We start from the raw sequence: 14,390 nt of genomic DNA, 5'->3' as shown, positions 1-14,390 counted from the left end.
GGAGGAGGAGGAGGAGGAGGAGGAGGAGGAGGACAGAGGAGCTCCTGCTGGGTTAGGAAGCTCCTGGGAAGGAGCAGCACTGGACAGCCTCCAGCTGTTGCAGTGGCTGTTTTTAAATTCCAGTCATGGGCCCTTTTTACCTGGTAACTTTTTATACAACCCTGCTTATAAAGGTATATAAAATACCTTTGTTGGTAAACATCAAGCATTTGTTGATAAATGTCTTAAAGAAATATATTTTTCAAAGAAAGGTTTTGGTAGACATAATTTTACCATTTTCTGAATTCAAAAGCAAATTTGCATAATGGTAAAATGTTGAGACTGTTTATGTTTACATAAAAAATTAAGTCATTCGAATATTTGAGTTGATGGGCACCTTGTTCCTGTCACCTTCAGTGTTAAGTATGCTTCTTTGTATATAACACGAGGCATAAAATGGCAGAACCATGGTCTGACTTTAGCACCAGTTTAGAAACTGTTGAAAATTCTGTCTTTATCCCAAACTAGAATTAATTGAGGTGTTTATTTTCATAATTGAAACTGAAGTTAGCAATTCAACAATTCTTAAAATCAAAGATTCTAACACAGTAAAATCTCAAAATACTTTGATTTGTTACTTGCTGAGGACTGTTGTAGAAATATGGTCTTGTTTTCTGTAATTAAATCATTATGTTTGTATAAAAGCACCACAGTTGGTGACAGTGCCTCGAGTCTGAGCCTAGGTGCTTCAAGACATGTTCCTTGGTATGTATGCTATGATAGCATCCGTAGCACAAGGTGTGCACACCACTTGCTCAGACTAAGACATTGGAGATCACAGGCTGCCTGTGGGCAAGCTCTGTTCATAATATCTTGGGTATGCTTTGCGTTGGGCTTTGAGTTCAGTTTTGGTTATTGTTCAGAAACTTTTTCTTTTGTCAATGTTTGTGGCTCCCTCAGCTAGATCCCCTGAGCCTACTTCATAGGGTTCTCCTCCTCCTCTCTTATCTGTAATTTATAGAGCAGGCCATGGGGCTCAGCAGAAAGGTGTACAGCCCTTAAGACAATCCATTGTACAGTTCTTCTGCATGTGCCCCGGAGGGCTATGATCGCAGATACTGAGAGCCCACGCACTCTCCAGCTCCTTACACCTTCTGTGTTTGACCCCAGTGGGAGCTGTGGAGGCTTACTCTTTATGTTGGAGTTCCTGCAAAGCAGAGACAAGGAAGGGAGGTGATTCTCTGTGTATTACATCATTATCATTTTGACCTGTTCTTGTTCACTCAGATTTGGGATTTGCAGTGATTTTGTATCGTTCCCCTTCTGACCTTGGAAGCAAAAGACTGGTCCTTGAACAGCTTCGAACAAGTCTTTAGTGAAGCAGAAATGAAACATGAGTATGGGTTGTTTTGGGTGTTTCCCAGATTTCTGTGCTTGATGTGCTTCTCCATGTAGCCCCTCATCTCATCCATGCAAGGCCCAGGCAATGGAAGGCTTAGCCATGGCTGTAGCTAGTAGCAGCTACGTGTTCCTACATAACTCTCTCCTTGGGGCTTCTTAATTTTTATTCTCAAAGGATGGGAGAGACTTGATGGTCCTTGTCCTTGTGTATACATGACACACATGCACATCTTATTAGTATAATAAGAAATTGGACAAAGATACTGAAAATCTTTAAGCTGAGCAGTATGTGTGTTATCAGCTTCCCAAGATGCAAGGAAGGTAGATGATTTTGAGCAGATGAAGGACTGCCCGTGCCCCGCAGTGCTCATGCATCATTCAAGCTTAGGCTGGGACCCCACTCCATCCCCCAGGACCAGTAAACTGGTTCAGAAATACAGGTCTGTTTTTACTGTTCCCTACAGTTGGAGTAGTTTATCTAGTTGGAGTAGTTTAGGCTTTTGTACTTGACTTGGAGCCACTGCCAGCTTACTAGTTACTGAAATGTGGTGCATGCAGATTACAGTCAATACACTTTAGAGTTGCTCTGATTCAGCATTTTATTCAGAACTCTGGCAGACAGTTAAGTACTTGGCAATAATCACAGTTAAAGTTCCCACTTTTGATTCAGTATACTCCATCCATGTATCATTGATACTTCCTTGAATTAGTTCTAAATTTCAGTTGAAAGTCTGATTGTCAATTCTTACCAACTCAGTTTACCATTAACCTCAAGGCTTCCCCTGGTGGATTGGTCAGTAATTGTCATTCTTAGATTAACGGGAAGATTCCTCTGAAATATTCTCATAATTGGACAAATATGATTAGGTATGTGTTGGCGTTCCCAAGTAAATCATCTATAATCACTTTGCTAAAGTAGGTGTGTACTACCCCCACCCAGCCTTTATTTATATAGTGGATTACTTTATACTTCATGGGAATATATTTGCTAGCGATTTTTTTCTATTCAAATAACTTAAGCATACTATAAAGATTGCTATAATGAGATTATTGGGACATATCTTAACATTTTTATGTGTTTTAGGACATAAATTATGTTTGTAGCATATGTTTACTGAACTGTGTTAACTATGTTTCTGTCTAACTTGTTACCATCAGATTTACTACCCTGCTTCACTTGGGATGTGGGGAAAAGTGAAGTAGTTGGGGTTTTGTGCTTTACTGCGGTAGGCTTTTTTCAAGATGTTTGGGAGGCAGGACCTTGAGGAGTGAGGCGAGCGTGTGCTGAGCCGTTTGGTTGAATGGAGATGACTCCAGACCATGGTTCCATGCCAGCAGGCTGTGTGTGAGCTCATCACTGATAAGATTCTGCAGTAAGCAGGGCATGATGATACATGTTCAGAATCTTGGCATTTGGGAAACCTGAGTAGGAAGCTCTTGAATTTGAGGTTAGCCTGGGCTATGTAATAGGACCTATCTCAAAAAACCAAAAGGGTTCAGAGAACAGGTGCTCATATTTTGTTTTTTCACTTCCTTTCTAAGGATGTAAATGAAGACCCTGGAGAAGATGTGGCCCTTCTTTCTGTCAGTTTTGAGGATACTGAAGCCACCCAGGTGTACCCTAAGTTGTACTTGTCACCCCGAATTGAGCAGTAAGTGTCAGTGTCTTTGATATCATGAGCTAGATGCTTCTACTTAGTAACCCATTCATCTCTTCTTTTTACATAAACTCTTAAATTTTTTCTTTACTTTTCTTAGAAATTTCTATATTGAGATTTTTTTTTTAACTTTTTTTCTCTTGTGTATACATGAGTGCACACATCTAAGTGTAAGTATACCATTTGCATGCATATACCAACAAAGGGCAGAAGAAGGCATCAGATCCCGTGGAACTGGAATTACAGGCAGTTTTAAGCTGCACCCTGGGGGTACTGTGATCTGAACCAGGTCCTCTGCAAGAGCAGCCAGTGTCCTTAAACTGCTAAGTGATCTCTCTAGCCTTGGGTTGAAAGTTTTGATGGCTCAGTACATGCAGAGAGTATTTGCAAGTGTTATCTTTCAGTGAATCTTATTCATGCAGTCTATGCTCTCTGTATTGTGCCTTTGAATCCTTGAAAGAATTGTAGAATATACCAATCCTAAATTTTTACTCTCTTGGGTGTCCCTAGGCTTATTGCAAACAATAGTTATAACCTGACATGCATTGCTGAATAATATCTGACATAACAAATAGTCAAAACTGTCAAGTTATTTGTGAAAATAACCAGTTTCTTTAAGATATTAAGTGAAAAGTTAATCAGAAAGTGATCAAGGTTGTGTTAAAAGTAGATGGTTTAAAATGGTGGTGATTGAGTTCTTTCTGTGTTTAAATAGTTCTCTATGGCTTTATGCAAGTGTCTAGTCACATAGTCAAAACAATTTGCTAACTTACTTGTGTTCCAACCAAGTAACTTTTCTTATTAGAAATGAGCTTTATAATGACTCACTTCACAATGTACTCATTGTTGGCTAAATGCTTTGGTAGCTTGTTCAACTTCAAAGGAAGCTAAGGTTCATTGAAAATGGATTATAAGCAGATTTGTTTGGGAACTTCTGACAAGACACATTTTTCAGCAACAGAAATTTTTACAGGTTTTGACTGAAATGCATTATTAAAGTTCTCTGTAAGGCCTTTAGTCAGGCTTGGCAGATTTCTGTCTGAGAGCAGATATGGTTGCCATCCGACATTAATATAATGGACCATCTTGATGCTCTCTGACCTCAGTTGCTCTAAGTTATGAGATATGGACACCCCATCTTACAAATTGATATGATACAGCTGGATACAAATCCAAATGTGGGAGACTGCGAAAATCAGTAATATACAGGTATTTTCTTGCTAATTTATATATCTTTGATAACAACTGGAGTGGGATTTTACAGTAGCACGTACTGTATTTTGCCTTGCCCAGCACATGAAATTTTAACTTAAAATACTGACCCATGTTAAATAAAAGGCCATAAGCAGCGACCATGTGGTCTAAAAGATGGAAGCTCTGGAGTGAGGCGAGCTGCATACACCCAGACTCTGGCCCCTAGGATGGGGCCAGTGAAGTTCAAGCACCATGGGTCTTATGTTTTTATAAAATGGACATACTGGTCCCTATTTAATAATGTTATTTTTTAGCATTATATTAAGTGTTGTTCCTAGAGCATTAAGTGTAGGACCTGGCACTGGGCAGCCCTCTCCAGATAGTAGCAATTAGCCTTGTTGGTTTGGCTGCTGGAGTTCATGGCAGTGAGTGAGCAGTGGGTTGTTGACAGGGAAGAGTCAAGCAGGAGAGAAATGGAAAGGAAGGGTGTGAGGGGAATATACACACTAGATCTGGACACTCAGTGCGAACTCATTGAGCTAAATTCAGTTGTTTGGGTGATGAGAAAGTTAGAGAGAAACATCCCAAGATGTCTGAGAAACAAGGATGTTAGTTAACTGTAAACAAGCAATTGCTCTCTCAAAGAGTGTTGTTCTGGGGTAACAGGATGGCATATAGGGCCTCAGGTATACAATGTAAGTCCAGCCCAGTGTTTACATTCAGTTAGAAATTGTTACCTCACTACATTTCCCAGGCTGATCTTATTGTATGGCCCAAGCTGGCCCCAAACTTCATTCCTCCCACTTTTAGCCTCCCTGCTGGGATTACAGCTCTGTGCCACTAAGTCTATATAGAAAGGCTTTAATCTGAAGTGAAGCCAGGTTATTTCTCTGAAGTGACTGTGCCTACTTTGCAAGAAAGCTTACAAATAAATATCTTTATTCTAATAATCTAAGATGTGATGAGACAATTGAGAAAGGGTAGGCATATTTAAGTCACTTTTCCTATTTCTAAAACACAGCTCTCATAGATTGAGAGTGGTGGCACATGCCTTTAGTCCCCACACTCAGGAGGCAGAGGCAGGTGATCTCTGTGAGTTCCAGGCCAGCCTGGCCTACCTAGCAAGTTCTAGGACAGCCAGGGCTACACAGACAAACCCTGTCTGAAACAATCAAAACCCTAACAAATAAACAAACAGTGCCCCAGTTCTCAGTGTGCCTCCTTGTTCTTCCCGCACCTGTCTCTTTCCCTCACTGAGTCTCTTTGCAGCTCAGTGTTCTCAGTTCACTACTCTTTTCCTACCATGCCTTTGCTGCTGAAAGCTTTCCTTTTGTGCACAGTGCCCTGTGTAGTACTCTCCCCTCCTGGTGAGTGCACATGCTGTATGACTTCATTCACATGCCCTCCCTACCAAACGAAGCTGCCTCTGCGCAGTCTACCCTCCTGTCACAGTAGTTTGTCCTCATCTCACCATCTACTTATGTGTGACATACGTTTCTCTAATCCTTGCTGAGCTGCACTCACGCTTCAGAGTGATGAGTAAGTGTACCATTCCCACAGTGCCTTGCACAACAAAAGCCTGATTTTGACACTTTTATAAGTTCAGGTGTAATTCTAACCCCTAATTTGGAATGGCTAACTGAAAGTCTTAAAATTTTTCTTTAAAATTTTAAAGCTTTGATGTATACAAATTCTCCTGCTGTAACTATATTTCTAATACAAAAGTAAACAACCAGACATTACTATATCTTCAAACAGAACTTTTCCAAAGAAGATTTTAGGCTAGGGAGATGGCGTAGCACCATCTGGCCTTCTAAGGGTTGTGAGTTCGACCCCTGGCTCTCATCAAAAGAAGATTTTAGAGAAAGGTTAAAATGGAGATGGTAAAGTTGAGGCATGGCTGTGTGCAGGCTTCCACATTTACTAGATTGAGTGCAATCATTCCCTAACCCCTTAGCCTGGTTGTACATTGTGGGGATCTCATTCACCCACAATCCACTGAAGTCTCAGAATATTAAACACAAAAGCTTAGAAATAAAGAATTCATATTTTAATTTGTACACCATATAAAGTCTTGTATGGTCCTGCTCCATCCTGCCTAAGGTAAGAGTCTTCTGTCTGTCAGCTCTCCATGCTGTCTGTACGTGCTCCCTACCAGTTAGTCATTAGTAGATGTCCTGATTATCAGACTGGCTGTCATTCTATCTCAGTGGTTCAGGAAACCCTATTTTCCTTAGTAGTGGCCCAGAGTGTAAGAGTAGTGATGCTGTCAGTCCAGACTTGCCAACAAGAAGCCTTGCTTTCAGTGATTCCACTTAAAGTGAAAGGTGAAAGTTTTCAACGTATGGGCTGAGCACAGTGCCAGGCCATGGTGGCACATGTGTTTAAATCCCAGCACTTGGGAGGCAGAGGCAGGAGGATCTCTGTAAATCAGGAGTACACAAGGAGACTCTGTCTCAAATCAAAACAGAACCAAACCAAGTTTTCAACTTAATAAGAAAAAGATGAAGAGGCCAAACGCTGGGGCCACTCTGTTCTATAGTAAGCAAATCTTGTTTTCATGAAATTGTGGAGGAAACCGTGCTAGTTTTCTTTTGCACTTCAGTCTATAGAAGTTGCCGTTGCTCTGTTTTGTTGTGGCTATTGTTAGTGTCATACTTCATATTTATGAATTAAACTTTGTAGTAGTTAAGATATATATCTCAAAGCCCAGTATGTTTGCAGTTCAGCACTACTTGTATTTTGTAGCTTCAGCATCTACTGAGAGTCCTGGAGCATATCCCTCATGGATAAAGGGGACTGTTGTATCTTTAGCTAATCCTTGCAGATCAGAGCATAGAAGAGTAATGCCATTCCAGGAGGGCAAGGGCCCTGAGATAAGTTTTCAGAAGTGAGTGAAGGGAATTAGTAGTATCGTGGACCTTGTGTTAAGCTTTCATTTACTACCTTTATTTTGTGTTACCTAGCCAACTCTCAGCTAGCCAAGCATGGCTTATAGATTCAGACATGGAGGGTACTTTGTGGATTCATGGGGAAAGCATCGCCAACTAGCCTTGCCTGGCAGTTTCCTTGGCTGGCTGTTCTTTTCCGTCGTTGCTGTGGTGCTCTCTGAGAAGTCCCAAGCCCCATGCAGGATCTCACATAGGCAGAAGCTCCAGGAGACCAAGAGCCTGCTACACATTATTTTAAAATGGTCAAAAGAAGTCTGGCTTCTCCACCTCCCAGTACATGGGCAAAGGGAAATTCCAGGCTTGTCTGGCTATTATCACTCTGCCCCAGCTTGTCTGTGCAGTAGGCAAGGACATTAACTAGGCCTAGAAATAGAAAAAGAAAAAAACTACTTTAGGGTGTTGTCATCACATGAAGGAAAAAGGATCAATTTGTTATACTCTAAAGATTCTAACAATATGAGTACCAAATGTTCCCAAATTAGACAATTCCAATGAAAAGGAACATCTGATACATTGAACCAGATACATTGGTCAAAAACGTGCAAGCACATGGTGATTTTATGATGTCCTGAAGTCTGCCTGGTACCTTTGACAGCCCTGTTGCACATGGCTTGCATGCCCTTATGGTGCTGAGATGCTTATTGTCCTCAAGCCTCCCACTGTGCATGTATATAGCTTGCAGAATAAACACTTCTGAGGAGAACTTCGTGTTCTTCATGCATGAGGGACATTCATGAAATAAACAGATTTCATGTACTATACATTTGTTTCCAAAGGAATCAAAACCAGTCCTCTGACTTAGACCTCACGTTCTGCTGATTGAAAGAAGGGAGCCAGTATGAGTTATGCAAAAAGAAGGCCAAGCGTGAGGACAGCAAGGAGGCAGATTAGCTAGCGGTCAGACATGCAAAATACTAGATTTTGGTCGCATATTAGAAAAGGGAAAAATCATTTCTGAACCAGTTGCTTTGCTTTTTCCTGGCAGGAAAGCTGCGAATGCTAAGGTTACACCATCAGAGCTGGCACTGACCATGCTGTACCTCCCCTCGGTCCCAGACTGTGGGCAGTTCCCGCAGTGAAATGAAAGGTGAAATGGGCATCCAAGACAGCACAGTGCTCATCTCGGGAAGGTGTGGGCCCTTTTCTTGGCTCCAGCCAGTGTATAGGAGTGGTTTGAAGAAAACCAGCTTCGTCACTCCCAGTGCTGTTCCCACTCAGTGCATAAAAGACGACTTCAGCCCCTGAGGCAGACCAGGTGGCATCTTTCACAAGTACAGAATTTGTTTTTAGAACTTTTTGTTGTTAAGTTACAGTCCGCCTTGGAAATAAGTACATAGAGCTTACCAGCTCATAAATGTCTTCCCATAGTGAGGCCTGTGTGGCTCACAGGCATGTAGTCATTCTTTAGCAGTAGCAACCCTGCGGGAACTGACCAAGTGCAGGGCCTTTTGCTAGGGTGCCAGAGGCTGTCAAGACAAATGTGATGTGGCCCTGTGCCCTACTTTGCTTACAGTACAGTAAGAGGCATAAAAACAACTGCAAGTTGCAACTTGTGATTAGTGAAAACGACACAGTGAGACTTGGCACTAGAAGCCCTCTATTTCCCAGTTATTGGGTGACAAGCATGGCTCAAGGGATTTTGGGGCTCCCTTTCTTCTTCTAAAAAAGGTGCACATCTCAGTATTAATTGCGCCTATTCTGGTGAGACAGTAGGAAAGGGCCTTTTGTAGTGCTGAGCTCATGGTCAATGCAAGTTAGTGCTTGTCGAGTTGTAGAAATAACTTGGAAAACTTATTAATACTCTAAGACCTCAGAGGAGATTGCATTTCCATCTGGCTTGATAAAGGGAACTCTGGAAGGTTCTTGAAGGCCTAGCTTTTCTGATGTCTGATGGCTTCTCTAGAAATTAAATAAGCAACACAGTGACAATATATGTTGAGTACTTTCAGATGCTCAACTTGCTATTCATTTTTCTCTACCATATGATACTTATAATGGTGTTCCTGGCATGTGTTCTCTATAAAGCTTTCCCTCTCCTGTGACCTGGTCTCCTACAGTGCCTATTTCATTTTGTCAGCTCATTAAATTGTGGAAGTTATGTTCTCATGCTTCTATCACTTGATCATTTAAACTTTTGGTTTTTATATTTAGTGTTTTTATGTGTGTGTTACTGCAGGTATGTGCATGCCATGGTATACATGTGCAAGTCAGCTCTAAGGAGTAGGACATCTCCTGCCACCTTATGGGGTCCAAGGATCAACCCAGGTTATCAGGCCTGTGTGCAAGCACCTCTGTGGCTGAGCTGACTTGTCAGCCCCTTAGATCAATTTTCTTCCTCTTAATTTTTTGGGAGATTTTTTTTTTTAATTTTTATTTTTCATGTATGGGTGTTTTTTTTCTCATTGTATGTCTGTTTACCATATGTGTTCAGTGCCTTCAGATACCAGAAGAGGAAGTCAGATCTTCTGGAATTGGAGTTACAGATAGTTGTGAGGCATAACATGGATGCTGGGAACCAAACCCAGGTCCTTAAGCAACCAGTGCTCTTAACTGCTAAGCCATCTCCCCAATCTCTTCCTGGCCCTCAGATCCTTTTCATGGCCTTCTTTGTGGATGACTCCTTAGCCTTTATTTCTAATATTAACTTTTTCCCTAGTTTAAAAAAAATATCTGCTTTCTAGGCATTTGATGGACATTTATGCTGGTATTCCATTTTCACCACCAATTTAAATCTCTAAGTTTAGCAAAAAGTCCAAAACCAAGCTTGTCATCTTGAATAAGGCAGCCTTCCTTCCTGTTTCACTTCCTGTTCCTCTGGTTCAGTTCTCTTGGGTTCACAAGTGCCGCATTTCACAGGTATCTTCCACCCTGGCTCCCCTCATCAACCAGCCAGTGGTCTGATGCCAGAAGCCACTCTCTACAGTGCCTTTCATTACTTGTCATTCCTACCATTTCCCGGTCTGTCCTTCTGTCATCATGCCCCTGGACTCTTGACTCTTGCTCTTTTCCTGTCTGACTTCCAGCTAACTCCCAGCTTTAGCTTTCAATTTATTTCTATCTGACACAGAATTATCTCTGTCTGCCTGAAGTTCCACGCACATAATGTCCCTGCTCAAACATCTCCCTTGTGGTCCAGCTAGCAGTCTGGCAGTTCAGGATAGCCCTGGGCTCACCTTTCCACCCCCATCTGCACATCACACGCACACACACGCACACGCGCACACGCGCGCGCGCGCACACACACACACACACACACACACACAGCCTGCTGTTTAGCCAAATGTTTTGACATTTTTTTCAACAGGCTTTGTGTTTTTTCCACATCTGTACTTTTGCTCAGACTAGTCCTTGTCCAGAGCATTACATTTGGTCCCCTTTCCTTTAGGGTCTACAAATGACCTGCCCATCTTTTTAGGTCTTCTTGGTAGTCATCTCCTCTCTGGAGCTTTCTTTACTGCCCACCACATGCCGTCTACTGGGGCTGCACCTTTTCCTCCTGTGTTCCTGACTCTCTTGGCATATTGTTTTATTAAACTAGGAAGCCCCCATTATTTGAGGGCTGGGAAAGACATGGCCCATTTCTGCCAAGCTGGTCCTACCCTAGCCCCACTCCCCACTAATGTATCTTTCCAGAATATAGAAGTTGATGATCTCTGTGTGAAGCAAGGTATGTAGTCTCCGTGGTTGTAGCTCAGTCCTTGTTCCTTGTAGCCAGCAGCTAGATTCCTTGGCAGTTGCTTGGCCATGCTCCTGGGAGGTTGAACTTTACTGTGTAAGAGTGCTGTCTCCCCTGAACCCTACAGGTGATGAACATGGTTTTGGTCTCATGAACTTTGAGCTTACAGTTTCTTACCTCTTCCCATTGCAGTCTCTTTGGCCTCCTTTCCCCTACTGTACCTAGCAACAGACATGGTCTTTTAGGACATAGGAATAGGTTGTAATCCAGAAACTGGGGTATGTTGAAATTTGACTCATGCCTATAAAAAGGGCATAAGGACCTAAAAATTAAAGTCATGCTATTTGAAGTTATAGGTAAGAATACTACATTCAGGTAAATCAGATAAAATAAAAATTTTAATTTGATAAGAAAATTCACTATATTGTGATTTTTTTCTCAAATGGCATGATAGAACATATCATTTTAGATGTTCCAAAAGAAAGATTGAGACCTGGTCTTATGTATCCCAGGTAGCCTTGAACTCACTGTGTAGCCAAGGATGACCCTGAACCCTGAACCTTTACTTCCTCCACCTCCAGAGTGTTGGGACAGCTGGTGTGACCACCTTGAGTACCTTTTCAAATGTGTAACTTTAAAAATATGTGACTAAGCACAGATTGATTGGCAAAAAAACCATTATAATTCTCTTCTTTGAAAAAAATCTTTTGCCAACTGTCTCAAAAAAGGAGGCCCCACATCACTAGAGGTAATTTTGGGCTGAGAGTTAAGCAATAGCGCAGCATAGTAAATATGACTTAATTCAGCCTTACTCGAGTTTATGTGAGTCACTCAAACCATCCTGTAATAAATATTGTGCTCTTGGAGAAATTTTGCTCCCTTGATAAATACACAGTCCAGTGTGTGCTAAGACAACTAGCTGTCAAGGGAGATGTGTATTTGCTTTTGGTGGAAAGAGCTGTCTTAGCCTCTAGGGACTTAAGATCTTCCTTTTACTAGCCTGGGAGCAGGGCCAGATGGATTCTTCGTGACTTAGAATGGAATTCTGAAAAGTTCAGCTAGTTTTCATTAGTGAGTTTGGCCCATTGTCTAGCCTGTGCCTCCCAGCACATCAAGAGCTGGGCCTTTGCTATGCAACATTGCAAACAGACTTAGATGCGGGGAAGATCAATCATTCCCTAAATGTCATGTGTTTGGCAACTTTCTGATGTGCAGCTTCCACCGCCCCAGCCTGGAAGTTAGTGCTAGCTCAGTGGTTTGTTTAGACTTCTTTTAGGCAGAAATTATGACTTTACAAGTAAGTTGTGTATACATCTGTGATAACTCAGACCTCCTCGGTACATTATGCCTTGGGTTAATTTTCTGCTCTCAAACACTTCTGTGTCTGATCTCTCTTCAGTGCCTGTGTCCTCTCTGCTGTGTAGTGACCAGCCTAAGCTGGAAGATACACTACTTCTTCATCCAAAAGAGTAGGCCTCCCATTTTCTGTGGAACATCTCACAGATTTGGACCAGTGTTTTTCTTTCAGGGAAGATGAAAAGTTTGTGTTTTTTCATTTTAACATTATTCTTCGGTAGCAAAGCTGTGAACATTGGTCATTTCTATTTGATGTAGTTGCTGTTCATTTTTATTTACTCACAAGTAGGAAAAAACTTCTCAATATATAGTCTAAGATATATAGTGATAGTTAACATACTGAGCAGTTTTTAGGTAGTCTCAGAGAAGTTAGAATGTGGAAGAGGAAATGTCCTAAAATGTTCCTGAGCTGGTGGCAGATGGCAGCTCTTAGCTGGGAGCAGTAGAATGCCTTTCAAACAGTCTAAGTGAAAGAAGTCTACACCCAGACTAGCGCAGTGAAGATTAATCCATACAGAGTTACACTGCTTAAAGGAAGAGCGCATTGCCACAGATCTCTTTGAGGATCCGATGTGGACCCCCGGCTTTACTCTGGAAAAATAAATAGAAACACAAGGTTTAAATATAGTTTTAAGAATAACAGGCACTCCTGTAGCCAATTCATGTACCTCATTAACATGCAAATTGCGGGGAGGTGAATATGATCAAAGTATATTATATACATGTATGGAAATGTCACAACAAAACCCATTATATTGTGCAATTAATATATGCTAATAAAATATAAAACAATGCATGAATAAGAACGTAACAAGTTAGTTGTCTTAACTGAAAATTATCATCCAGCGCTGCCCATCCCCCTTTCTGCTGGTCTGCCTCTCTCCCATGTTCCCTTTTATTAATGGCTTGCTATTCTTCTAGTGGCCCAGCCATTTTTGACCTTCCTCTTGTGGTTGTTTTTCTCTACACAACTGACTGCTGGTTGGTTTTGCTTCCTTGCTGTTCTGTCATGGTCTTTCCACCATCTCTTTGGCCCCAGCCCTAGCTCCATCAGGCCTCCTTGGTGCTGATGTTTTGCCACATTACGTTTCCTAAAGCAGGATTCCATCTCTGTCACTTTGTCTTCTGTACTCTTTGAGGCTCTTTCTTAAACAGGGCAGGCCAGGACATGCTGTATCATCTTGTTTGAGACGTTCAGTGTCTATCTTACTTGTAGCCAGCCATCTGGGAACATCTGAACCAGAGGTAGTCAGACCAGGGGTAGGTACTCTGAAGGACTTCCCTTAACTTGAGAGGGATAGGACTATCTTGCTTTAAAAGACTTTCCCCCAGCAATGTTAGGTGTTTTTAGTAGAAGGGCTCTGAGCTACCTAGTTGCTATCACTAGCTGTATATGTGTGGTGTGCCAGTCTTCCCCCATGGACTGGATGACTGGCCTGTGGACGTGCAGAATGGCATTCCCTAGTCATGTAGCTACTTACACCGTCCTGTTCTCCGTTTCCTGTGCCTGTGGATTAAGCCATCATTGAGGACCATTCTCCACTCATTGAACTGGAGATGGCCTTTTTAGCATTTTCAAGCTACTTGCTATTCTTGACAGAGTGGTCCTTTAAAACAGGAACCTGATCTCATCACTCTTTCAGCTCATGACAGAGCTCATTAATTTCCCTCTGATGCAATCACTCCCCAGCCATATCCAGCTCTCCCCCCATTTATATCCAGTTGATCATCACATATGAGCATGCTTTCTTTATACTGTCTTCGTCTAGATTCCACCAAGCCTTTAGTTGTTGCTTTCTTGTCATTTCAATTACTCATCCCCTTTAATCTTTTGTGCCAAATACATGCTAGGAGTAGAAACCAGTGTATAAAATGGGTGACTTAAATTATGAAGCAGGTGTCCTCAGCGCTGTGTACGCTTTCCAGCCTTTCTCATTGTAAGGGTAAAAAGGGAGCTTAGCTACAAAGAGACAGAGCATTGCAGGGTGACAGAATTGCTCCATTGCTGTGGTAGATAGACAATCTACCCACAGATTCAAAACCTACAGAATTATACAGTACAAAAGAACCATTTTAATATTTTATATTAATAAGTAATGAATTTGTAATGCTTTTTTCTTTTTCTCCTTCTTTTTTCTTTTTCTTTTCTTTTCTTTTTTTCTTTTTTTTCTTTTT

At 41.6% G+C, this 14,390-nt stretch overlaps 1 protein-coding gene across 4 annotated transcripts in view; it reads left to right on the top strand.

Annotated features, from left to right (window-relative positions):
• The window catches only part of Babam2 (BRISC and BRCA1 A complex member 2), a 374,435-nt gene that overhangs the window by 202,910 nt on the left and 157,135 nt on the right, over positions 1–14,390 (top strand). For all 4 annotated transcript variants that reach the window (XM_031357619.1, XM_031357620.1, XM_031357621.1 and 1 more), the window contains one exon: positions 2,923–3,032. In XM_031357619.1, coding sequence (XP_031213479.1) covers positions 2,923–3,032 — 110 coding nt within the window. The remainder of the gene's footprint in view (positions 1–2,922; positions 3,033–14,390) is intronic.

The sequence above is a fragment of the Mastomys coucha genome, unplaced genomic scaffold (genome assembly GCF_008632895.1).
Source record: "Mastomys coucha isolate ucsf_1 unplaced genomic scaffold, UCSF_Mcou_1 pScaffold6, whole genome shotgun sequence".
Classification (NCBI taxonomy): domain Eukaryota; kingdom Metazoa; phylum Chordata; class Mammalia; order Rodentia; family Muridae; genus Mastomys; species Mastomys coucha.
The sequence above is the reverse complement of the archived record's forward strand: the minus strand, read 5'-3'. Positions and strand labels throughout refer to the sequence as shown.